Genomic DNA, 25,256 nt, shown 5'->3' on the forward strand with positions numbered 1-25,256 from the left:
TAACTCTATCTTGAGCAGCTATTGTGGTAGTATTTAGCAGAGAGACGAAACTTTCACTCGATCTCGCATGTCCACAACATCCTGCGTACATAAATACTTGCATAATCTCCAAGTAGTATTCCTTCAAGGCCGGAAACCGTACGACGATTTACGATAATTCACACACATCTGCAACTTTACGCTCCTGGAATTCATTTCTGGTTGTAATTAAAGACGTGCCCGAATGTATTAAAAAAAAGAGATGTTGTGAACTGTACATATACTCAAGAAATTAGTACATAATGTATTTTTCCTCATATCACAGTAACTAGCAGAAATTTCTTTCCTTTATAACTACAGTATTAAATTTTAATTTCATAATAATTTTACGACTCTGTAGTTTTTACAATGTAGCAAGTATGATTTGGTTACATAGCCTGAGAAACTTCAAATAAATAAATAAATACATAAATAAATAAATAAATAAATAAATAAATAAATAAATAAATAAATAAATAAATAAATAAAATACATTTGTTGTAACGCTGTGGAAGCTGCTTAGGTATGAGCGGTACTGATCAGTTACATTTAAAACGCGATTAATGTGTCTGGTTGCTGTGAAATATGCTGTCTAAAGAGTCAATGGTGCTGCAATACCACTTTCTGGTGCACAGTGTAGAAAGCAATGGAAGAATACCTCAGTCCTCATCTTGCCTATTGAGAGGGCTGCCACCGGTTTTTGCATAAACTTTGGCAGTGTTATTTGAGGATCCAGTCAGCCTTTGGGCTGATAACTTGACGGACAGAAGGTGTCGAGCAGGATTTTTTCCAGGCGTATTAGATTGCGAAGAACTCGAGGGAGTGCGCTTCAGGCATGTCCCGTATTCCAGTCTTAAACCCTAACACGTCGAGAGCTATACGATTATTATATATACAGTATAATAAAGGTGTACTTCACTGCTACCATTATGTTCTTAATAACGTGCTTTAAAAGAGATGTATTGTTATAGGTAATAAAAGTGAAAGGATAGCGAGAGTACTGAAGTTTCTTTAAAGCAGGGTACTAGCTAATATAACAGACAAAGTTATAAAAAGTCACTTCAGAGCTACTGAAGGCAATCAAAATCGTTTTATTACCGACAAGTTATCACAAAGAATGAAGTGCGAATTTTTTTTTAGTAGAATTCGAACGTGCTGCTCATAAAATTCGCAGAGTGGAATCACACTTTACCATTTATACTCCCATTTTCCTACAGCATTCACGTGGTGTAGGACTAGGATACGAACTGTAGTAGGGAAAGTCACGAAATATTGCTGATGAAGGGTGCTAAAATGGTTTCGAAGGAAAATGGAAAATTATACTAAACGTTTGACTTAAAACGTGGTATACGCAATTGTTGTGCGAGTTACGTCACTAATTTTGAAATATTCCAATTTAAGCATTCAGAAATTTAATTTTGAATGAGGTGAATATTGCAGTCCGATTTCTTAGTGTAATATTCCAGAAACACCATACAGATAGTATCTTTTAGAAAAAAATTAAGTTTTACTTCGGATTTTGATCGTTAAGATTAAAAGCCACGAGGGGTCCCAGACAGGGCTGACGTCCTTCCAGAAGGATGTGCGCAGAGATGGGAAAATATTCATTATTGTATGTGTTTTTCGAGTATTGGCGGAATTAGCGCCTGCTGACCTTACCTCCGCAACACATTCTAACAGAACATCAATGCAATATCGTTCATTGTTGACTCGGCTTTTATCTTAGAAGTTTTGTTGAAAAATTAAGTAGATGCTAACGAAAAATAATTCAGCGTTATCTGGGTTGATGAAATGAAAATGAAAATCCTCAGCCTGACAGACCGGGTCAGGAATGGAATGAATGAAGTCCCCATCTAGCGGCGAGGATAGGAAATGTGCCGGCTGTCGAAGCCTGTCGCACTCCTCTGGGGCAATGGATAATGACTGACAAGATGAAATGAATGACATTGGTGAGTTTTGCTGGAATGAAAGATGACAGGGAAAACTGGAGTACCCGGAGAAAATCCTGTCCAGCCTCCGCTTGGTTCAGCACAAATCTCACACGGAGTGACCGGGATTTGAACCATGGAATATCAGGGTTGATGGATATCTTAAAAATATTCGAACTGATCGTCTACGGACAGCATGCTCAGCATTTAAATCCAGCTCATCTGCCGACCTTGACATCCTGTCATTATCTCTTGTGCCCTTCTGTTAGTGCCTTCTTCTGCTTCTCCTGTCATTATCTCTTGTGCCCTTCTGTTAGTGCCTTCTTCTGCTCTTCACTCAAAGGTACCCTCCGGATTATGAACTCTGATTCCACATTGAAACACTGACAGCCTTTTAGCATCCGTCTAAACGCAGCCTTATCGCTGATTTTCTATTCAGGGATACCTATCTGTTTCAGGTCTTTCTCGCATTCGTGGAACCACCTCAATTGTGCTCCGTTTGGTTTTAAGATATCCCAAGATTTCTTATTCAGCCGGTCATTAGCCATGAGGAAGATGTGCAAATAGACGAGCAAAAAAAATAAAAAAAGGACGAAGGATATTATGAAAGATTCGTTCTTTTTAATTTTTTGCTAACAAACCAATTTGTTCATGTCTAATCAAAGACCCTGAGAGACCCTGGTCTAGAGGAATCCAAAAGACCAGCTAAGCGTCCAGAATTGATTCCACATCGTGTTGAACGTTTACGTTTCGAATCTGAAGAAATGGAGATTAGTTCTGTTCACAGATGATTCGAAGCGTTTTCTTCGTTTTTCCTTTTTGTTAATACGGCTCGATCTATTCCATGTTCCCAAAGCGAACACGGATGTCTGTATTCATCGGAGGTATTTGCCTTACGGTTCCCAGTTGAATGTGAAAGAGTGCGGAGAACGTTTTTCTCAATTTACCTTCAGTTCACTCAGCAGTGTCCGAGATAGATTAGTATTGCTATGGGGTGGTATTTCCTACGACACTCACACAGAACTCGTTTACATCGATAGACACTCTTTGGCTGCTCGAAGGTTCATCGATGAGGTTCTAATTGAGCATGTGGTAAACATATGCCACATTTCATGGTGAAGAGTTCCTGTTAATGTACGACAATGGGCGTTCTCATTCTGCAAGGATCCTGCATGACTTTTCTCATGACGTTGGGTTCAATAGAATGGGATAGTCAGAACGCAGTCTCGACGTCAACCCTACTGAATATGTGTGGGACATGCTTGGAAAGCGAGTTAGAAGTCTTCAACCACCTCAAAGCAACTTACATCAGCACCGAAATGCTCTAAGTGAAAACTTGAACAACATCGATCAGACTGTCATAGAGAATCTGATCGAAGGACTGAATCGGTGAATGCTAACAGCTATACGAGGAGACAATAGTCGTTATTAGCAACATCTCAGCGCCTACGAAACCAATGAAATGTTTAGAAGAAAATTGATATAATTTGCACATTTTGTACACTCTTTAATGATACTCATTGTTTTGTACTGAAAATAACAACAAGCACAATAATAAAAAGAATTTCATTTCTTAGAAGCATTCTTTCCTTTACTTCATAATGAGTTTGCTGGTTGGTACGTCATAAAACCTAAGAACTGAGAAACTATAGGTGGCCCGGCATTTTTATTTTGGCCAATGAGTTCGTATCGAACATGTATAAACAACAATGTCCAGTGTTGGCTGTTTACGAGTTGTAGAGGTCAGGACTGGAGTCTGGTGATAATGGAATACTTTTCCTCCAATATCCGCCAATTGGACTTACCATAGACCCAGCCGACGAACTCTTGAGTACGTAGATTCTCCTGTCTCAGCCACTCCTCCAGAGGTGCAAAGTACTCCCTGATGGCGCTGCCGTTCATCCTCCTCTCGCCAGTCACAAGGTAAAGAGCCTCTTGCCACGGGACAGACGAGCCAAGCTCCATCATGCGCCTGAAGCAGAAACAAATCATTTGGTATACATTCTTGTATCCACAAGGATATTCACTTTGAATACCAGAGACTGTCCATTATCATCACTAGCAAGGCTATTACTACAACAAAAATAATTAATAAGTAATAAATAATAATAATAATAATAATAATAATAATAATAATAATAATAATAATAATAATAATAATAATAATAATAATAACCTTGACAGAAGAACGAAGGAAGAAGCTCAGCGAGAGGGTGAAGAGATTTTGGGAGGAAAAGAAAGCCAACACATCAGCTAAGCAAGTTCAACCGTGCTCCTGAGTAGGGCATAACGATGTAAAATAATAATAATAATAATAATAATAATAATAATAATAATAATAATAATAATAATAATAATAATAATAATAATAATAATAATAATAATAGGACTCCGTAGAACTCCGTTTTGTGCTAAAAATACAAACCACAGTCACAGAATTTGTTAATGTATTCATTTTCTCATCACAAATGATATAATATAAATACATTTTATTTTATTTTTTCTCTTTATTGTTATCATATTTTTCAATAATATTTCATAATATTTCATAATATTTAACATTTTCTCCATCAATGTCATAAAAATATTATGTAGAATTACGAAAACTGAGAATAAATTACTTAGTACGTTCAGTTTATAACTAGAACAATAACTTTCCCACCAAAATAGATGGAATTACCCATTGTGTCTTTCAAAAGTCTACTAACGTACAGCAGGGTATCCACATTGGCCCATATAATCAGTCTTGATGACGTGATATCATCTGCTGCTTTACTGTTCATTTTTAAAGATGAGACAGAAACTTCGTGTAATTTAAGCGGCAACTTGAACGTACTGTGTACCCCACGGCCGTTGGGTAATAACATTGCAGCAGTTTTAGTCCATTCCACTGGTATCACTTCTAAATCTAAATCAGCTTATGTTTTTTTTTATGAGAAACTGATACACGAATATCTTGCCAATATTGCTAGGACCATCTATACTTTTAATCGTATTGTTCTCTTGCATAGTGTGAATAATTTCACTAATTTCTGAAATATTGAGTCATAATCAGTGTCTGGAAACATGGAAGATTCATTCCTTTCAGTTCGTGATAACTGGCAGTCTGATAGCTGAAAGAGAAAAACCATTTAATTTTGTCATCTTACTGATGTCCACCACTACTACTACTACTACTACTACTAAAACATTTTCATTCTTCCCCTGAACGGGGAGGCGGGCCTCTAAGACGGTAACGCCGTCTCTCAGGCCGGGAGATTTATTACGGGAGATGCACGGAGGTGAGAAGGTTGGCGGCCGTGGCATATACTAGGAACTGTCCCGGCATTCACCTTAATGCAGGAGAATGGAAAACCACGGGAAGCCATTGTCAGGACAGCCGACGGTTGGGGCTAGCTCTGTCCCGTCTCCCGAATACAGAGGCGTAGAGCCACGGTAGAGCCGTGGCCACCCCTCCTCTCCTAGGTTGGCCAGTCGGAGTGCAGAGCTGTTGGACCACGGACCAGCCGTGGCCACTTTGCGGGCCAAGATCAACTCTGCATCCACCGACGTACTGATGTCGTGGAGAGTCAGTTGATAAGCTGTTGACGCAGGTGATCTTCACTAAGAGAATCTTCAGAAGTATCCCATAACTCAACTGAATTCGATAGTTATTGAAATATACAAATGAAGGGAAATAATTGCCTCTATTAAAATGGCGGTGCGAGGTGAAGCAACTTATAATAATAATAATAATAATAATAATAATAATAATAATAATAATAATAATAATAATAATAATAATAATAATAATAATAATAATAATAATAATAATAATGACATGTGGTCTTCGAAAACGCCTGGTGTAGTTCTTTCAATTTGACGCCTTATAGACTACCTGCGCGTCTGAGAAACTTGGACTCTACTTATGATGAATTCTATTGATGAAGACGACACACTCAGCCCCGAACCATTGGAATTAAACAATGAATCCCTTAACCGGCCGGGAATCGAACCCGGGACCACATGGACCAAAGGCCAACACGCTAACCATTTTGCCATGAAGCCGGATAAAACTCGTGTCCTCGTCAGAGGTGGTGCATCTCTTTTCAGGTCCACTCCCCAATGGAGGTAAACTGCGTGTACCATTTTTTATCACATCCCAGCCCTTCTGCTGTTCTTAAATCTTTGGCAGTGCCGGGAATCAAACCCGGGCCTTCGATGACGGCAGCTAATAACACTTAACCGTTACGCTACGGAGGTGGACACTTGGGTGATTATTACTTCATTTTTTATCAAGCAAACCTCGTACAGCTGTGAATGACTATGTTGGATACCCCATTTTGCCCTCCTATTTTTATCTCTTGAGAAATATAAATAATCTCGTCCCTTCCCATGTTATTGTCAGCAAACACATTCACGTTTTTGGTACAGTGAGTTGACAAAAAGCTAGGATTAGGAAGGAAGCGACCGTGGCCTTAATTAAGGTAAAACCCCGGCATTTGTTAGGTGTGAATATGGAAAGACCATGGAAACCACATTCAGGGCTGCCGAATGTAAGCTACATGATCCCCATAGACTAATGATTCGAGCTGCCAGTGGAGGGATGGCATTATTAGACGAATAACCTTGAGTGGAACGTAGGAAAGATCATAAAATGAAGTTAAAGTTGGCAAATTGAGGCAAACACTCGTTTATAGGAAGAGGAATTAGGAACTGGAATCATTTATCAAGGGTGATTGAAATTCGATAAATTTCCAACTACGTAGAAATCACTTAAGAAAGGATTAAGTAAACACCTGATAAGGTAATCTGCCACCTGATCGACAGTCCTAAATGCACTGATTGATTAGGAACTATGCGCTCGACATCCGAGAGGATGACGCAGTCTTCGGTTCAATGCCTGAACCTACGAAAAACTTTTCATAAGTCGAAAAGTGCTCGTCGTATTTGGAAAATAAGCACGTCACAGAAATTAACAGCTAAATTATTTGTTGTACTATTGGGCAGAAATAGAATACTTCCTTAAAAAGACATAAAGGCTATTGTTTTTTCGGTAATTACGTAAGTGCCGGAGATCAAATGCACACCGTAGCATATTGTGATGCCCTTACTACCATTTAAATTCGGGTGATAATGGGTTCAAATCGCACTCTCGGCAGCCCTGAACATGGTTTTCCGTGGTTTCCCATTTCTACACCAGGCAAATGCTGGTGCTGTACCTCAATTAAGGCTGCGGTCGCTTCCTTCCCATTTTTTTGCTATTTGTTTTACGTCGTACCGACACAGATAAGTCTTATGGCGACGATGGGATAGGAAAGGACTAGGAATGAGAAGGAATCGGCCGTGGCCTTAATTAAGGTACAGCCCCAGCATTTGTCTGGTGTGAAAATGATAAACCACGGAAAACCATTTTCAGGGCTGCCGACAGTGGGATTCGAACCCACAATCTACCGATTACTGGATACTGCAGGTACTGCAGCTATCGAGCTCGGTCTTCCCATTTCTAGCCCTTTCCTATGCCATCGTCGGCATAAGACCACCTATCTGAACCGAGCTCGAGCTCGATAGCTGCAGTCGTTTAAGTGCGGTCAGTATCCAGTATTCGGGAGATAGTGGGTTCGAACCCCACCGTTGGCAGCCCTGAAGATGGTTTTCCGTGATTTCCCCATTTTCACACCGGGCAAATGCTGGAGTTGTACCTTAATAATTAAGGCCACGGCCGCTTCCTTCCCACTCCTAGCCCCTTCCTGTCCCATCGTCACCGCAAGACCTATCTGTGTCGGTGCGACGTAGAGCAACGCGTAAATAAATAAATAAATAAAAACACTACCATTTAAGAAGGTCTATTTGAAAAAAATATTGTCGCTATCTTTAATGGGTCAGCCGATTTTTAAGGCGGACATCTTAGCTGAATAATCCTCTGTAGACGATGGACACTTCCTTCCCAATATTAGCCTCAACCATATACACATTAATACCAGACATCATGAAGAAACAACGCTGACAACCAACGCACTCGATATCCAGTCCCACAGCTGTTACAAAGGTCTCTCATAACTCAAAGTTAGTTACTGATATAAAACAGATGTGGGAACTTCACTTAACATTTTCCTTTGTAGTGGTGTTGAACTGTACGGCCAGTAGAACTGGCAGTGGATGGAGGGGAATTTACTACTTATATAGGCCTGCAAATAATGTCATAAATCTACGCAATCCAGCAAGAAGACTGAAAGTGTGCCATCCGTCACGGAAATGTTGTCTTATGTATGAAATTGATTTCCTTGTATATTGTCATTGTCTTTGGTTGTGATTGAAAGTCACACCTAATCACATAGGTGATTGACGGCGATGGAATAGGAAGGAGCCAGGAATTGAAAGGAAGCGGCTGTGGTCTTAAATTAAGGTACAGAGTCAGCATTTGTGCTATGTTAAAATGGGCAAACACGGAAAATCAATTTCAGAGCTGCCGGTGGAGAAGTTTAAACCCACCATCTACCGAATGGAATCAAACTTCTACACGACTCATATCGCGCAGCCAACTGCTTGGTGATTTCAGAGTATGCACCATCATCTGGATACGTGAATGTGCTCAGCAAAACACAGGTGAAATATCCTTTTCAATAATATTGTTGCTGCTAATTCATAATAGACATGGGCTAATGTGGATCTTCTGCTTAAAGCCATGGTGGACAAAATAATCTAAATGGTGAAAGAAATGGCATTTCTGTTTTTGCAAAGGAGCATGTATTTTTAAAATGACTTTTCCACTTTTAATAGGACCACTGTGTTTAGTCCATACAAAGGAGTAGAACAAATTAAATGGCATATGGCTTTCAGTGCCGGTAGTGTCCGAGGACAAGTTCGGCTCGCCAAGTGCAGGTCTTTCGATTCGACGCCCGTAGGCGAACTGCGCGTCGTGATGAGGATGAAATTATGATGAAGACGACACATAAACCCAGCCCCCGTGCCAGAGAAATTAACCAATGATGGTTAAAATTCCCGACCATGCCGGGAATCGAACCCGAGACCCCTGTGACCAAATGCCAGCACGCTAACCATTTAGCCATGGAGCCGGACAAGGGAGTAGAATGGAGAGCACATGGAAACGAGCTGCACAGAATGTGTTTCTATTCACAAAATTATAAGTGAATGGCAAATTAAAACAGATGGACGGTGTTGGAGACAGGCTCCCAAGGTCAATGGCGTGGAATACGTCCTTCTCACAGAAATGAAATAGATTGAATTTTATGTAACAATATTTATTTTAAAATTACAATGACTGTAGATTGCTCTATATATTACAGAGTGGATTGTAATGTGGCAAATGATGAAGACGAACATAAGCTCGATTTCAGTATTACATGCTGGACACTCCCATCGCTCACCACGACGTCATCAATAATTATAGAAACTAATTTCAAAGATTATTTTCATTTTTCAGATTTAGATATCATTTCTAGCTGCAAAGTTACAAAGCCGAACGTACTATACACTCCCTTGTGACGCTCGGAATTCTACGCGGGGCACGATATATAAACGACGCATTGTTCTTCAAAATCCTGCAAAATTTGAAAGTTCTTCCAATTTGGATGATTAAATCTACAAGAAATATATAAGTTGGTGGTGTTGATTATTGTTTTAAGAGGAAATACAACTGGACAACCATCCTCTAAATAAGTACATGATCCTTTAACATCCTTCAGTATGCCTTTAATGCACCAGACGTGAAGTTTCTCTTTGAAGCGTCATCTGTACTCCAACAGGAAAGTGATTGTAGTTACTTCCGTTATTCTGTGAACTCCAAGAACAATAATACATAAAAATATATGATTCACTACCATTTAACCGTAGGAATTTTGCATGTTCTTGCGTACAAATACTCAATATAACTTTCAAAGTTCATGTATGTAGCAGTTAACTTGCAGTCTGATTGCCCATGTGGTTGCAATTCATTGATTTGTACACTTGTTAGAATTCAGGTGGCTCAAGACATCTTTCTGTTTAGTTACAAATTGAAAATCTTATTCACATAATCCGTTCGGGTCCGAATGAGTGATCGTACCTTGCATCTAAGAGCGAATGGGAAAGATGTATTCGGCTAGATGTTACGATACTTCTTCGGTTTAATTACTGCAACTAATTTTTGGATTCATTTGGGATACTTGAAGTTCGACATATACTCGGTTCTGTACCTGGTTACATTCTGGAATGTATGTTTCCTTCAATCTTACGTATAGTAGCAGTTTTGTTACTGAATGAATTGGCTACGCAGACTGGGTCACTTAGCTGTTAACCTGCATTCGGGAGATAGTAGGTTCGAACCACAATATTTGCAGCCTTGAAGATGATAATCCGTGGTTTCCCATTTTATACCAGGCATTTGCTGGGGCTGTACCTTAATTAAGTAAGGTCACGGTCGCTTCCTTTCCAGTCCTAGTCCTTTGCTATGCTATCGTCGCCGTAGGATCTGTCCGTGTCGGTGCGACGTAAAACAACAAAAGAAAATGTTGTTTTGAAGGAATATGGTATAGTTTAAAATATAATAATAAATCAAGGATAGCTGCCTATGTGAGATACACGAATTGTTATGTTCTTGTCCCGGGATTCAGTTGCTGAAGCTGGCCTTATGTAAAGGGTAGAGCTAGTGGTGTGAAAATGGGAAACCACGGAAAACCACCTTCAGGGCTGCCGACAATGGGATTCGAACCCACTATCTCCCAGATGCAAGCTCACAGCCACGCGCCTCTAACCGCACGGCCAACTCGCCCGGTGTAATGGGTAGAAAGCGCTCCAACATAGTAACTCGTTTATCATAGAAGCTACATCGAAGTCTTCATCATTCATTGTTAATAATCCGGAGGCACATACAACTCATTTTGGGTCTTACCTTCACCAAGAGAAGTCTGATCATGGAGTTGAAGGTGAGGAACATTGTTCAGAAAAGTGGAGGCTGTGATCCCCTGGACGGTTCATTAATTCTCATATTACAGCACGTCTTGTAATGATGCCCTTCAAAGCAGTAATAATAGTAAAGACTTTAACTAGTTTTATAGTTTTCTGGGATTCCGAGGTGCCGGAATTTAATCTCTCAGAAAATATTTTATGTGTTAGTAAATCTAATAACAGGAGGATGACCTTCAAATACGATCGAACTGAGTCGGGATCAAAACCACCAACTTGGTCACAGAAGGCCAGCTCTGTCGTCGGGCTGAGTGACTCAGGCACTTGTTTCTATGTACATTGGCCCTTTCCTTTAGAATGAGATATTGAATACTGTCGTCACACGTGTGATCTGGGAATGGTTTCGATTTTAATATGTTCATGGTTTTGTTACATTCATCAGCCCACGTACAGTTCCGTAACTTGATGTAACCGCAAAGACGCACACAAAATGCTATCAGTTGCGTACATTGTTTTACTCTACAACTTATATACACAAATTCACACGCATAAACTAATAAGCTGCCATTATAAAAACAAAACACTACTATGAAACAAATCAGAAGAATAAGACTGCCATCTTGAAACAGTTGACTGCAACAGGAGCATGTCGATAGAATCACAAGAATTCAAAAAAACAACTCCAGCTCTCACTCACAAGACTGTCTCCTTACATATGTTGCCTGACCAGGTTTCTAGTAAAATACAACATATTTCTCGTAAATTCTAGAGTGCCCAATAGTCTAGTTATAATGTAAAGTAAGTTCTACATAGTTCTCATCGTGCATAGCGTTGTTCTGGATGTTACAGTCTGTTGCACAATATTGTAGTGGATTATACATCATATATGCAGGTAATAACGAATTATATACTATTAATTACGTATTCTTATATTAACTAAACTCTTATTAATATATCTACAGCACATGTTTCATGACATAACCTCACAAATAATCATCCGTACATAATAATACTGAAATAAGTGGATGTAAACACTTCAGGGCCATACCTCAAAGTAATAATAATAATAATAATAATAATAATAATAATAATAATAATAATAATAATAATAATAATAATAATACGCGTTCGATTTTGGCATTATTTACCCATGGGTTAAAGAATATTGTTTTCAAGTTACATCAGTTGTACACTTGCGTCAAACTATGGACATAAGCACTAGAATTGTGTGACAGGAGAATGCCCACGTGATACCACCCACAATCACCCATATACGTCCCTTCACTTGACATACATTTCAAGAATGTTTGGAGTAGGAATTTTATACCACGTATTAAAAATAACATCCCGGAAGCCAATGACATCGTAGTCAAACACCCTCTAATACCACCGACCACAACGGGACCGAATCAAGTATCTTGGGAACGGATGGACAATGTGTACCTAATTGTGCCATTGAGGTCAACAAGCTGCTACTAGGAGCCAATGCCAGCGTCGCGTAAAATATACATATAAACGGCGAAAACTAATGTCAAAAACGACGGTTTTATATACTGAGAAAAGGAAGCAGTTTACAATATAATTTCTCTATTAATATGAGGTTCGTCCGCCTCTGTGGTGTAGTGGTTAGTGTGATTAGCTGCGACACCCGGAGGCCCGGATTTGATTCCCGGCTCTGCCACGAAAGTTGAAAAGTGGTACGAGGGCTGGGACGGGGTCCACTCAGTCTCAGGAGGTCAACTGAGTAGAGGTGGGTTCGATTCCCACCTCAGCAATTCTGGAGGTGGTTTTCCGTGGTTTCCCACTTCTCCTCCAGGCAAATGCCGGAATGGTACCTAGCTTAAGGACACGGCCGCTTCCTTCCCTCTTCCTTCTCTATCCCTTCCAATCTTACCATCCCCCACCAAGGCCCCTGTTGAACGTAGCAGGTGAGGCCACCCAAGCGAGGTACTGGTCACCCTCCCCAGTTGTATCCCCCGACTTCAGGCAGAAGTTCTTCATGAAGTATAAACGAATTTCATCGAATTCAGATACAACAACCTCACGGAGGTTACATACGGGATGTCCACAATTAAACAGACGGTGTTCAGCGTGACACGTACAAGTAAGTCTGAAATTCCGTAGATATGCTAACTAAGCAATGCGCTCGCGAATTATGCCGCAGAAGTTATTCGTTCCAAATTCTGCTATCAGGGGAAAATATGGCGCTGTAAGCGGAGGCAGAGTCGGAGAAAAAAGGCAGGAAAGATCAGAAACATTATAATGGTGGTTCTGGTACGTTCATTAAGATTTGTGGTACAAACACTGTTTAGTATGTCCTCCCAACTCAGCAACAGGCTGCATTCGTAACACGGCATGGATAATATTGGGTATGAAGCATATCGGGTGAAATCAGAGCGCCGACATGTCAATCAATCAATCAATCAATCAATCAATCAATCAATCAATCAATCAATCAATCAATCAATCAATCAATCAATCAATCAATCAATCAATCAATCAATCAATCAATCAATCAATCAATCAATCAATCAATCACTACTGATTTGCATTTACGGCAGTCGCCCAGGTGGCAGATTCCCTATCTGTTGTTTTCCTAGCCTTTCCTTAAATGATTGCAAAGAAATTGGAAATTTATTGATCATCTCCTTTGGTAAGTTATTCCAATCCCCAACTCCTCTTCCTATAAACGAATATTTACCCCAATTTGTCCTCTTGAATTCCAGCTTTATCTTCATATTGTGATCTTTCCTATTTTTAAAGACGCCACTCAAACTTATTCACCTACTGAAGTCCTCCCACGCCATCTCTCCACTGACAGCTCGGAACATACCACTTAGTCGAGCAGCTCATCTTCTTTCTCCCAAGTCTTCCCAGCCCAAACTTTGCAACATTTTTGTAACGCTACTCTTTTGTCGGAAATCACCCAGAACAAATCGAGCTGCTTTTCTTTGGATTTTTTCCAGTTCTTGAATCAGGCAATCCTGGTGAGGGTCCCATACACTGGAACCATACTCTAATTGGGGTCTTACCAGAGACTTATATGCCCTTTACATCCTTACTACAACCCCTAAATACCCTCATAACCATGTGCAGAGATCTGTACCCTTTATTAACAATCATATTTATGTGATCACCCCAATGAAGATCTTTCCTTACATTAAGACCTAGGTACATACAATAATCCCCAAAAGGAGCATTCACCCTATCAACGCTGTAATTAAAACTGAGACGACTCTTCTTATTTGTGAAATTCACAACCTGACTTTTGACCCTGTTTATCATCATACCGTTGCTACTGTCAATCCCACAACATTATCGAGGTCATTTTGCAGTTGGTCTCAGTCTTGTAACTTATTTGTTACTGTTTATTATTACTTATTTATTACTCTGTATAGAATAACATCACGTCATTGTATGCCAGACTTTTGATCAGACAGAGACCGGATTTGTCCCTGAAAGACACGATATTTCAAATATCCCCACAACCAGAAGTCACATGGATAAAGGTCGAGGGATCTTGAAGGACATATATCTGGAACATGCCTAGAGATGATGCGCTCGTTACTGAAGGTTTCCCGCAACAACTCGCAACAATCTTTCACTTGGCGAGCAACATATGGTGTTGCTCCATCTTGCATGAAAATAACGGTGTGGTCAGATTTGCGTTCTTGCACGTGTTGCACAAGGACGTCCCTATAACGTGTAGATGTCACTGTGCAGTTAAACAGGTCCACGAGGGGTCATCTCCTCAAAGAAAAATCGGGCCAAAAATGAAGAAGCTTGTAAAAACCATACCAAACACTGACGTAAGCTGAATGCCATGGTTGTTCCTGCACAACGTGTGGAGGAGTCGAAACCTGTATGCTTGTTAACTTGCTTGTTACTCAGTTCAGTAAGTAAGTAAGTAAGTAGTTATTGAACATAACAGGCATTCGCCCAATTACAAAGTTCCCCTGTTCCAAATTCAAAATAACCACAGAAGTGACCATTTATAAACAAATAAAATCAAACTAAATCAACTATGTGGCCTCTCACATGGGCGGATAGCCAGTCCACATGCAAGACACCACCCCTAGATAGTGAACAGTTTTTAGCTAAACACTAACTACTTACTACTTAAGTACCACTAAATCTACTATGTGGCATCTCACACATGGGCGGACAGCCAGCTCCACACGCAACATGCTACCTCTACATTTAACTAAACTAACTACATTAAGTCTATACTAATTCTATCCTAAACCTGTCTAGTCGCAACATCACCCCTGCTGGGAACTGCTGCCACCCTTCCCTGCTAAACCTGTATGCAACAAATAGTTCTGTGCATTCAATTCACCTTCCGTCCGGCTCCATGGCTAAATGGTTAGCGCGCTGGCCTTTGGTCCAGAGGGTCCCGGGTTCGATTCCCGGCTGGTTCGGAGATTTTAACCTTAAATGGCTAATTCCCTTGGCTCGAGGACTGGGTTTTTGTGCTGTCCCCAACATCCCTGCAACTCACACACCACACATAACACTATCCTCCACCACAATAACATGCAGTTACCTACGCATGGCAGATGCCACCCACCCTCATCGGAGGGTCTGCCTTACAAGGGCTGAGCTCGGCTAAAATAGGCACACGAATTCAAATTTAAGAAAACTAAACCTTCCAGAGTAAAATGCGCCTCGTCAGTCGGCTGAATATTCCCCGCCCCCATCTGTCCACTTCCACGCGCGCCAAAACCGGAGTGCAAAGTCACGGCGTTTTGGAACATTAAGACCTAGGTACATACAATAATCCCCAATTTTTAGGAATGCCAGTGTAAAATGCACCAAAAAATCTTGTGAACTCTTAATCAGGGGAGCGAGAATTCACGTGAAACAGCTCGAGCACTTGTTGCAGAATTGGAGGCATGCGCTGCACGGTCAGCTTCAGCAACTTCATCAACAACATCCATGGGGAGTGGGCGCTGTCCTCTCCCGGGTGCGACACCTAACACCAGTTTCCTTGAATTTCTGAATCGTACTCTTCAGCCCATTAATTGACATGGAACCTCTTCTCAGCTGTTTCTGTCGGCGATATTCCCGCACCGGGCGACTTGGGCATGCGGTTAGGGACGCGCGGCTGTCAGCTGGGAGATAGCGGGTTCGAGCCCCACTGTCGGCAGCCCTGAAGATGGTTTTCGGTGGTTTCCCATTTTCACACCAAACAAATGCTGGGGTTGTTCCTTAATTAAGGCCACGGCCGCTTCCTTCCCACTCCTAGGCCTTTCCTATCCCATCGCCGCCGCAAGGCCTAACTGTGTCGGTGCGACCTAAAGTCAGTTCAAAAAATAAAAAAACATTCCCTCAATGCAGAGTTGCTATTGCTGCCATTCTGGTAAGACAACTTTAATAGCAGTGCACCGTCTCTTTTCTCAATTGTCATTACGTTTCACACGGAGAAGTTCAACTTTCTTAAGTTTCGACGAACATTCGCTTCACAAAATGAAACAACATGCGGCACAAAACAACAATTCCACCGGAAGAACATTCTGACGTAAGAGTTACGAAATATTGCACTTCTGACTACTTAGAGTGCCATATTTTCACCAGGTGGCAAGTGGATTGCTTAGTTAGCATATCTACGAAATTTCAATCTTCTACGATCGTACAGTCCCTCCACAAGGCCCCTGTTCAGCATAGCAGGTGAGGCCGCCTGGGCAAGGTACTGGTCATTCTCCACAGTTATATCCCCCGACCCAAAGTCTCACGCTCCAGAACACTGCCCTTGAGGCGGGAGAGGTGGGATCCCTCGCTGAGTCCGAGGGAAAACCCAACACTGGAGGGTAAACGGTCTGATTGAAATCCATGACCGCAGCGTAAAACTAAATGGATTTTATCTCCCTCGGGCTGTCTGGTCACTACGGAACAGAATTCGATGTGGCACTGTCCGAACCGGTGCAACCTTCATCAGTGGGGGTGGATAGACTCGCCTCGTTGTGACTGTGGATATGTAGTGCAAACCATCAAGCATATCGTACAGGAGTGCCCTCTATATATAGATGTATCCTGGGTCCTTGAAAGATCTTCATGCAGCCAGTCCAGAAGCAATTGAATGGATTAAATATCTTTCTTTCTTAATCTGTTTACCTTTCAGGGTTGGCTTTTCCCTCGGACTCAGGGAGGGATCCCACCTCTAACGCCTCAAGGGCAGTGTCCTGGAGCGTGAGACATTGGGTCGGAGATACAAATGGGTAGGATGACCAGTACCTCGCCCAGGCGTCCTCACTAGGGGCCTTGGTGGGGAATGAGAAGAATGGAAGGGATAGATAAGGAAGAGGGAAGGAAACGGCCGTGGCCTTAAGTTAGGTACCATCCCGGCATTTGCCTGGAGGAGAAGTGGGAAACCACGGAAAACCACTTCCAGGATGGCTGAGGTGGGAATCAAACCCACCTCTACTCAGTTGACCTCCCGAGGCTGAGTGGACCCCGTTCCATCCCTCGTACCACTTTTCAAATTTCGTGGCAGAGCCGGGAATAGAACTCGGGCCTCCGGGGATGGCAGCTAATTACACTGACCACTACACCACAGAGGCGGCCGGATTAAATATCTACCAATCCATATTTAAAGTTATTTTTCTTTTGTTCATAATGCTGTAAATTGTATATATTTTACACATTCTTTTATTTTACTGTCATTTATGCATTGTACGCTAATAATAATAATAATAATAATAATAATAATAATAATAATAATAATAATAATAACAGTCCCTGCTGAGCCGAGCTGAACACCGGAAGTTTAATAATGGACATCTGGTATTTCAGTTTCGTATGTTGAGGCAAAGAACCTCATTGAGGATATAGGTTTTAATTGTGTACGTTCAGGCTAGATTACGAGAAAAAATAACGCAGTGCTCGTCGAGTGGCGAGCAGTAGGCCTAATGCTTTTATTCCTAAGTGTTGCTTACAGAACGCCACGTGAAATGAGCGGATATCCATTACTGTGGCATTACCTTGGAGAAATCCAGAAGATGTTCTCCGTTTGTCGTCAAGAAACTGGTGGCGTTGAATAACCGGTTATGTCTCTTATTAATCCAGGAAGCCGCTTGTAAATGTGTACTTCTATAAGATTACGAGACTCACAAATTTCTACTTAGCGAAACTGTTACTTAAGTCTGAAATACGATATTCACTACTCGTGTTCGAATTGAACAGATTACGAACGTCATTGCGTGTTACTCGCCGACAGTAAAATGCGTCTGAGATAACGTTGAATGGTCCCTAGTAGTGAAAGTCACATTTTTATTTTCTGTGCCATAGACAAGTTTTATATTTCTCTGTCCGTATGCCGTAATGCCTTTGCCTTTCTCCAGATTATCCATTATTCCTATCTCGTTGACTCCCATTTTCTTTCTCCGTTGGCAACACGCCAATCGTTCGTTGCCTAGTCTACGGTAGGGTACCAGCAAATTAAAGTGAAAGGTGGGAATGAGAAGACCGCAAGTTTGGGCGGCTTTTGTGTAAAACAGTATAAAACTAAATATTCAAAATGCGGAGTCAGAAAAATCGAAACTAAATGAATACAATCAAATACATGTGGTGTAGTGGTTAGCGTGATTAGCTGTCACCCCCGGAATCCCGGGTTCGATTCCCGGCTCTGCCACGAAATTTGAAAAGTGGTACGAGGGTTGAAACGGGGTCCACTCAGCCTTGGGAGGTCAGCTGAGTAGAGGGGGATTCTATTCCCACCTCAGCTATCCTCAAAGTGGTTTTCCATGGTTTCCCACTTCTCCTCCAGGCAAATACCGGGATGGTACCTAACTGAAGGCCACGGCCGCATTCTTCCCTCTTCCTTCCAATGTTCCCATCCCCCCACAAGGCCTCTGTTCAGCATAGCAGATGAGGCCGTCTGGGCGAGGTACTGGTCAATCTCCCCAGTTGTATCCCCGACGCAAAGTCTCACGCTCCAGGTCACTGCCGTTGAGGCGGGATCCCTCGCTGAGTCCGAGGGAAAAACCAACTCTGGATGGTAAATGGATTAAGTAAGGAAGAAAGAAAGAAAGAAAGAAAGAAAGAAAGAAAGAAAGAAAGAAAGAAAGAAAGAAAAGTGTTCATTGTTATTTGAAGACCAGGGGAAACAAAAGTGTATCGGAGCCTATTAGTGGTAAATAATTAGCATGAACACTCTCGCAAACTATACAAAGGGAAAAGTGCTGTAGATTTCTTAATGAAATTACCTCCTGTGGGTGGAGGCAGTAGAATAACACCTACGGTATCCCCTGAAGCGACTTAAAGGGGCCCCAAGGGCTTTGAACTGGAGAGCGTGGGTTGGCGGCCACGGTGCCCTTAGGTGAGTCCTTGCATTGCTTCTACTTACTTATGCCAGGCCCTCACTTTCAACTATCCTATCCGACCTCTCTTGGTCAACTCCTGTTCTTTTCGACCCGACGGTATTAGTCTGCGAATCCTTGGGAGTCTGTCATTTTCATCTTTCATGGCCTTTATCTTTGGGCGATATCTTCATTTTTCGAAGTGTCAGATCCCTTCCATTTTTCTCTCTCTGATTAGAACTAATAGAGGATGGTTGCCTAGTTGTACAGTACTTCCTCTTGTAACAATAATCACCACCACCACTTAATGAAATAAACACCGTCTCTAAACAACATGTGTTGGTATTAAGTATTAAGAAGCTGATCAAGAATGTTTATAAACCAGACGTAATGTTGTGTCGTTTCCTAGGAACAATGTGGCATTGTATGTTAAACAATTAAAATTATGACATTACAAACAATGTAGTTCTAAACTTTTGTAAGAACTGTAAATTGAAAAGCTGGTAGAATCAATTGGAGTCCGTATCTTCAAGTTAGACGTCCTGGAGAAAGTCTGGCAGTTTACTTCTCGTATATTTTTCTTAATTTTCCCTCAGTACCTGTAATTCTGTTTAGCTGTAAAATACCACGTGTCTCAACATCTTCTCTGGGGATTCAATAAACATTGATAAAGTGAATGCATTGACTACGTCCTCGCTTTGAGAAGGTTCGGGTGTAACTCAGTCGTACCACCCTTCTATGGCGATGGCTTGCTGATAGGAGGCCACGGACGGATCCTTTCCCTCTCATACAATGACATATAGAGCTTCGGAGGCCATGAGAATACTCCCCATTTCCGGCAAGTACAGCGCCTCCCAAGGATACGAGTGTGCACCGTCTCCACGAGCAATTGTTGTTGCCGGGACAAAACCTCCTATGCGATAATATTTTTCGAGATATACTGACCCGCAGCACATACATTATGAAGAGCGAGAATGCCTTGACAATATTCACACAATATTGCACCTTAGATGACAGAACAATCAATACTGATCTGCATTTAGGCCAGTCGCCCAGGTGGCAGATTCCCTATCTGTTGCTTTCCTAGCCTTTTCCTAAATGATTTCAAAGAAATTGGAAATTTATTGAACATCTCCCTTGGTAAGTTATTCCAATCCCTAACTCCCCTTCCTATAAATGAATGTTTGCCCCAGTTTGTCCTCTTGAATTCCAACTTTATCTTCATATTGTGATCTTTCCTACTTTTATAAACGCCATTCAAACTTATTCGTCTACTAATATCATTCCACGCCATCTCTCCGCTGACAGCTCGGAACATACCACTTAGTCGAGCAGCTCTTCTTCTTTCTCTCAATTCTTCCCAACCCAAACATTGCAACATTTTTGTAACGCTTACCGGCCAAAGTTCTAAGCTAAAATATTTCACATAGGAGGTTTTGACCAGGCAGCGACGATATGCTCTTCTTAGGGACAGGGATAATCTTCATTGAGCTCGGGAATGAGTTCGGCAGTGCTTATAATGTTTTTGGTTTCATGTCCCAATAACTATATTATTACATTTTCGGAGACGCCTAAGTGTCGAGAACATCCCGCACTAGTACTTTTATATGCCGGTAAATCTACTGACTAGATTATTTGGACACTTTCAAATATCATCGGACTAAGCCGGGAAACAGAAAGGAACAGGTGGTTTAACTTCACACTAAAACATCGGAAGTTTTGGGTCAGAAAGCAAGAACTGACTGACGTCGTAAAAGATGCTGACTGATAGTAAAGGCAGGACGTTAAAAACAGCATTATTATAATCATTATTACTTCCGTCTAGGGGTAACGAGCCTTGCTCTTACCCGGAGGTCCCAGGTTCGATTACGGCCAGATCAAGGAGTTTAACTTGGATCCTGGGTCTTTCGGCCGTTCTTCCTTTCCTGTCCTGTAGTTTCTATCTACATCATTGTTTAATCTCATGTACTTTCTTCTGGCATCCTCACTTTTTGAATTCTTGTACCTTCGCCATTCATCAATTAGGTACGGTATCTCCTGAGTTATCCACTTGATCTTGACCTTACACCTTTCTTCCTAACTTTTCCTCAGCAGCCCTACTGACCTCATTCATCACGACATTCCACTCCCCATCTATTGTGTTTCCTTCAGCCTTCTTATTTAGTCCTTGTGCAACATGTTCCTTGAAAAAATCCCTTTTCCTTCAAATTGTCTAGATCCCATCTTCTTGCATTCCCTCCTTTCTTCAATTTCTTCAACTTCAGACGGCGTGGCATGACCACCAAGTTGTGGTCAGAGTCCTAGGAAGGTCTTGCGATCCAACACCTGATGTCTAAATCTCTGCCCAACCATAATCAAGTCTACTTGATACGCTTTTGTGTCTTCAGGTCTTGTCCGCGTATACAACCGTCGTTTGCGATGTATCAATCAAGTAATAGCAAGGGCTGAATTACGATGTGTGCAGAATTCTACCAGCCGATTTCCTCTTTCATTCCAATGTCCCGATCCGAATTCTGCTACTGTATATCTTTAATCTTCCTTGGCTTACCACTGCATCCAGTCTCCCATAGCAATTGGATTCTCAGTTCCTGTTACATATTTCATTCTTCATATATTGTTACGATTTCTTCATTATCTGCTGGACTAGTAGACATATAGACCTGCATTCTCGTTGCGGGCATTAGCATGGTGCCTGTCTTGACAACAGTAATCCTTTCACTGTGCTGTTCATAATAGTTTTCCCGCTGCCCTAATTTCTTATTCATTATTAAACCAACTCCTGCATTCCCCCTGTATGACTTTGTCTTAATAAGTCTGTAGTCACCCGACCAAAAATCCTGGTCTTTCTGGCAACGTACTTCACTTGCACCAACTAAATCTAACTTTAGTCCATCCAATTCCCTTTTCAGATTATCTAACTTACCACAACAATTTAAATTTCTAACATTTCACGCTCCGACTCCCAGAATGACAGTATTCATCTTCCTGATGATTGCCTCCTTTCATGTTGTCCCCTCCAGAATAGCATCATCAGTACATCATTTATACAGAGTACGACTTGTTGGTTGAATGGTCAGTGTACTCGCCTTCGGTTCAGAGGGTCTAGGGTTCGATTCCTGGCCGGGTCGGGGATTTTAACCTCCATTCGTTAATTCCAGTGGCTCGGGGGCTGGGTGTTTGTGCTATCCCCAACATCCCTGCAACTCACACGTAACACTACCCACCAACACAACAACACGCACTTACCTACATATGGCAGATGCCGCCCACCCTCATCGGAGGGTCTGCCTTACAATGGCTGCACTCGGCTAGAAATAGCTAAACGAAATTAATTAATTTATACAGGGAAAGTTGCATGTCCGCGGAAGTATTTTACGGCAGCAATTTCCCATTGTTTTCAGCCCCGTAGCAGCATGAACATAGCTAAGCCATGTTAAGTATTATTACAAGGCCATATCAGTTAATCATCCAGACTGCCACCATTGCATCTTCCGAAAGGCCACTATCCCACTTTCGATGAGTTATTCGTTAGTCTGGTCTCTCAACAGATACCCATCCTTTATGGTTCCACCTACGGCTCGGTTATCTGTTTCACTGGGACGAACAGGCCTCTCCGCCGCGGCAAGGTTCGCAGAGTATGAGGGAGAAAAGGAACTAGTCTTTCTCAAGTTCTCGTCGACATAGTAAAGAAAGAACAGAAAAATGGATAAGGTCCGTTCCCTCAAGGAACTAAGGTATCGGCAAATGGAAGGCCACGAAGGGCATGGAAATGAAGAACTCCCTACGCATCGCAAACATAATACAATTGGGGTCGAAAGAGAATACGTGTAGATAGGAGGTTAGACCCAATGTTAAAAATAATAGCAGTCTCCAACTTCCACCCTTTTCAGTCGTCTCTTATGACAAGCAAGGGATACTGTCGATGCATTCTCCCGCCTCCACTAACAGGGGTATTCGTAAAGAGAATCACTGGAATTAAATTCAAACAACAAACAGAAATGCCACACAACGACAGGAAAACTCAATAATCTCCTTGCACACATTTTCTACCTTCTCTTCCTCCAAGGAAAGCGATTACGAAATGAAGATGAAAATAGGTCACACATCGTCACTGAGGCGCACACTGGTGAAGGACAGACTAAAATACATAGTGCTAGATACTGTTCAAAGAAATATTCAGTAAGAACAAAGGCAAAGAATTGTTGCTGTTGTGGACGAAGAAATGGCGCTGAGAAAGTACTGTTAGTCAGTAGAAAGCCAGGAGTTTGAACACTTAGCTCAGAGAAACACTTAATAGATAATAAAACTATGTATGAAGCTAGCTGTCGTTATGTAAGTAGTAGATTATGTAGCTATAGCCATATATTCACTGTGCGTGCTTTTAATCACGGCAGCGGAAGAATTTACAGTTAAGCTCCCTCTCCAAAGAAGAGCAACTGCAGGAAGAGAATGATGATATTATACAAAGCCGAACCCAAATTAATACTACACCAGGAGGTTACAGTGGTTGGCTTGATGACGGAGCACGTCCATTTTCGATTCCGTTATATTATGGCACTGTTGAGGGTTTCAGAGCCCTGAAAACTAAAACCTCTGCACAGAGAGGTAGCGTGTTTTATTATCCACTAAATTCATTAAACTAGTATTTACATTTATTTACGCGCTCAATCGCGTTTTAGTTTTCCCACTCGATACAGTTTTTACTCACGACCATAACACACAGCCCGTTGGCGTGTGCTCCTGATCTACAACACGACCCCCAGAGCACAGTTTCACTTCACAACTATTAAGCCGCACTGATCTCCTCGTAGCCGTCTGACGTACTACTTCTCGCTGAAATAACTTGTCACGGACTCGTGACCGTCTCGTAACTGCATGCGTTCACTCGCGACAGACACTCGCCGGGACGCCTGCACAAGATTCTCGTAGTTCTAACTTCCAGATCATTCTGGGCTCCTGCTCCATTGTTAATCAGCAGGGAATGGATTTATATGTTCTATACCGGTATATACTTAGTTATATTTATTGAAATATGAAATCTATATATATATAAAATAACTTGTCCTGACTGACTGATTCATCATCGCCGAGCCAAAACTACTGGACATAAAGAGATGAAATTTTGGGGATATATTCATATTATGACGTAGGTGCTCGCTAAGAGAGGATTTTTGGATATTCCTTCGCTAAGGGGGTGAAAACGGGGGTGAAATTTTAAAATGAGTTGCTCTATATCTCAAAACTTTAAAAGTTTACAGATGTAAAAATTGGTATTTAGAATCTTCTTTAAAAATAAGGAAACACGTATTTTTTTGTTTTCAGAAAATCCCAATAGGAGGGGTGAAAAAGGGTGAAAATGGGGAAAAATGGGTTGAATGCCTTTAATCAGGATACCGGTACCTATATCTCAGAAACTGAAGATATTACAGACCTGAAAATTGGTACTTTTGACCTCTTTTAAAAATAAAGAAACACGTATTTTTTTGTTTTTGGAAAATCCAATTAATGGGGGGGTGAAAAGGGGGTGAATTTTTAAAATGAGTGAATCTATATCTCCAAACCTTTAAAGTTTGCAGATGTAAAAATTGGTATTTAGAACCTTCATTAAAAATAAAGGAACACGTATTTTTTTGTTTTCGGAAAATCGCAATAGGAGGAGTGAAAAGGGGCTAAAAAGTGGTTGAATGCCTTTAATGAGGCTACTTATATATCAGAAACTGAAGATATTACAGACCTGAAAATTGGTGTTTGGGATCTCCGTTAAAAATAAAGAAACACGTATTTTTTTGTTTCTGGAAAATCCAACTTAGGGGGGGGGGGGTGAAAAGGGAGTAATATTTTAAAATTAGTGTATCTATCTCAAAATGTTTAAAGGTTATATATGTGAAAATTGGTATTTAGAATCTCCTTTAAAAATAAATAAACACACGTATTTTTTCGTTTTTGGAAAATCCAAATATTGGGGGGTAAAAAGGGGGAGGGTAAATTTTTTAAAATGAGTGTGTATACATCTTAAAACTTTAAAATTTAGAGATGTAAAAATTGGTAGTTAGAATGTCCTCTAAAAATAAAGGAAAATGTATTTTTTGTTTCCTGTAAATCCCAATAGGAGGGGTGTAAAAGGGTGAAA

The 25,256-nt window shown here is 41.2% G+C and overlaps 1 protein-coding gene across 1 annotated transcript in view; it reads right to left on the bottom strand.

Moving 5' to 3' along the window:
• LOC136858850 (angiotensin-converting enzyme) overlaps positions 1 to 25,256 on the bottom strand; it is a 192,855-nt gene that overhangs the window by 41,779 nt on the left and 125,820 nt on the right. Inside the window, exon 4 of the mRNA XM_068225754.1 lies at positions 3,752 to 3,918. Within this exon, the coding sequence (XP_068081855.1) occupies positions 3,752 to 3,918 (167 nt within the window). The remainder of the gene's footprint in view (positions 1 to 3,751; positions 3,919 to 25,256) is intronic.

The sequence above is a fragment of the Anabrus simplex genome, chromosome 1, assembly GCF_040414725.1.
Source record: "Anabrus simplex isolate iqAnaSimp1 chromosome 1, ASM4041472v1, whole genome shotgun sequence".
In the NCBI taxonomy this organism is placed as follows: domain Eukaryota; kingdom Metazoa; phylum Arthropoda; class Insecta; order Orthoptera; family Tettigoniidae; genus Anabrus; species Anabrus simplex.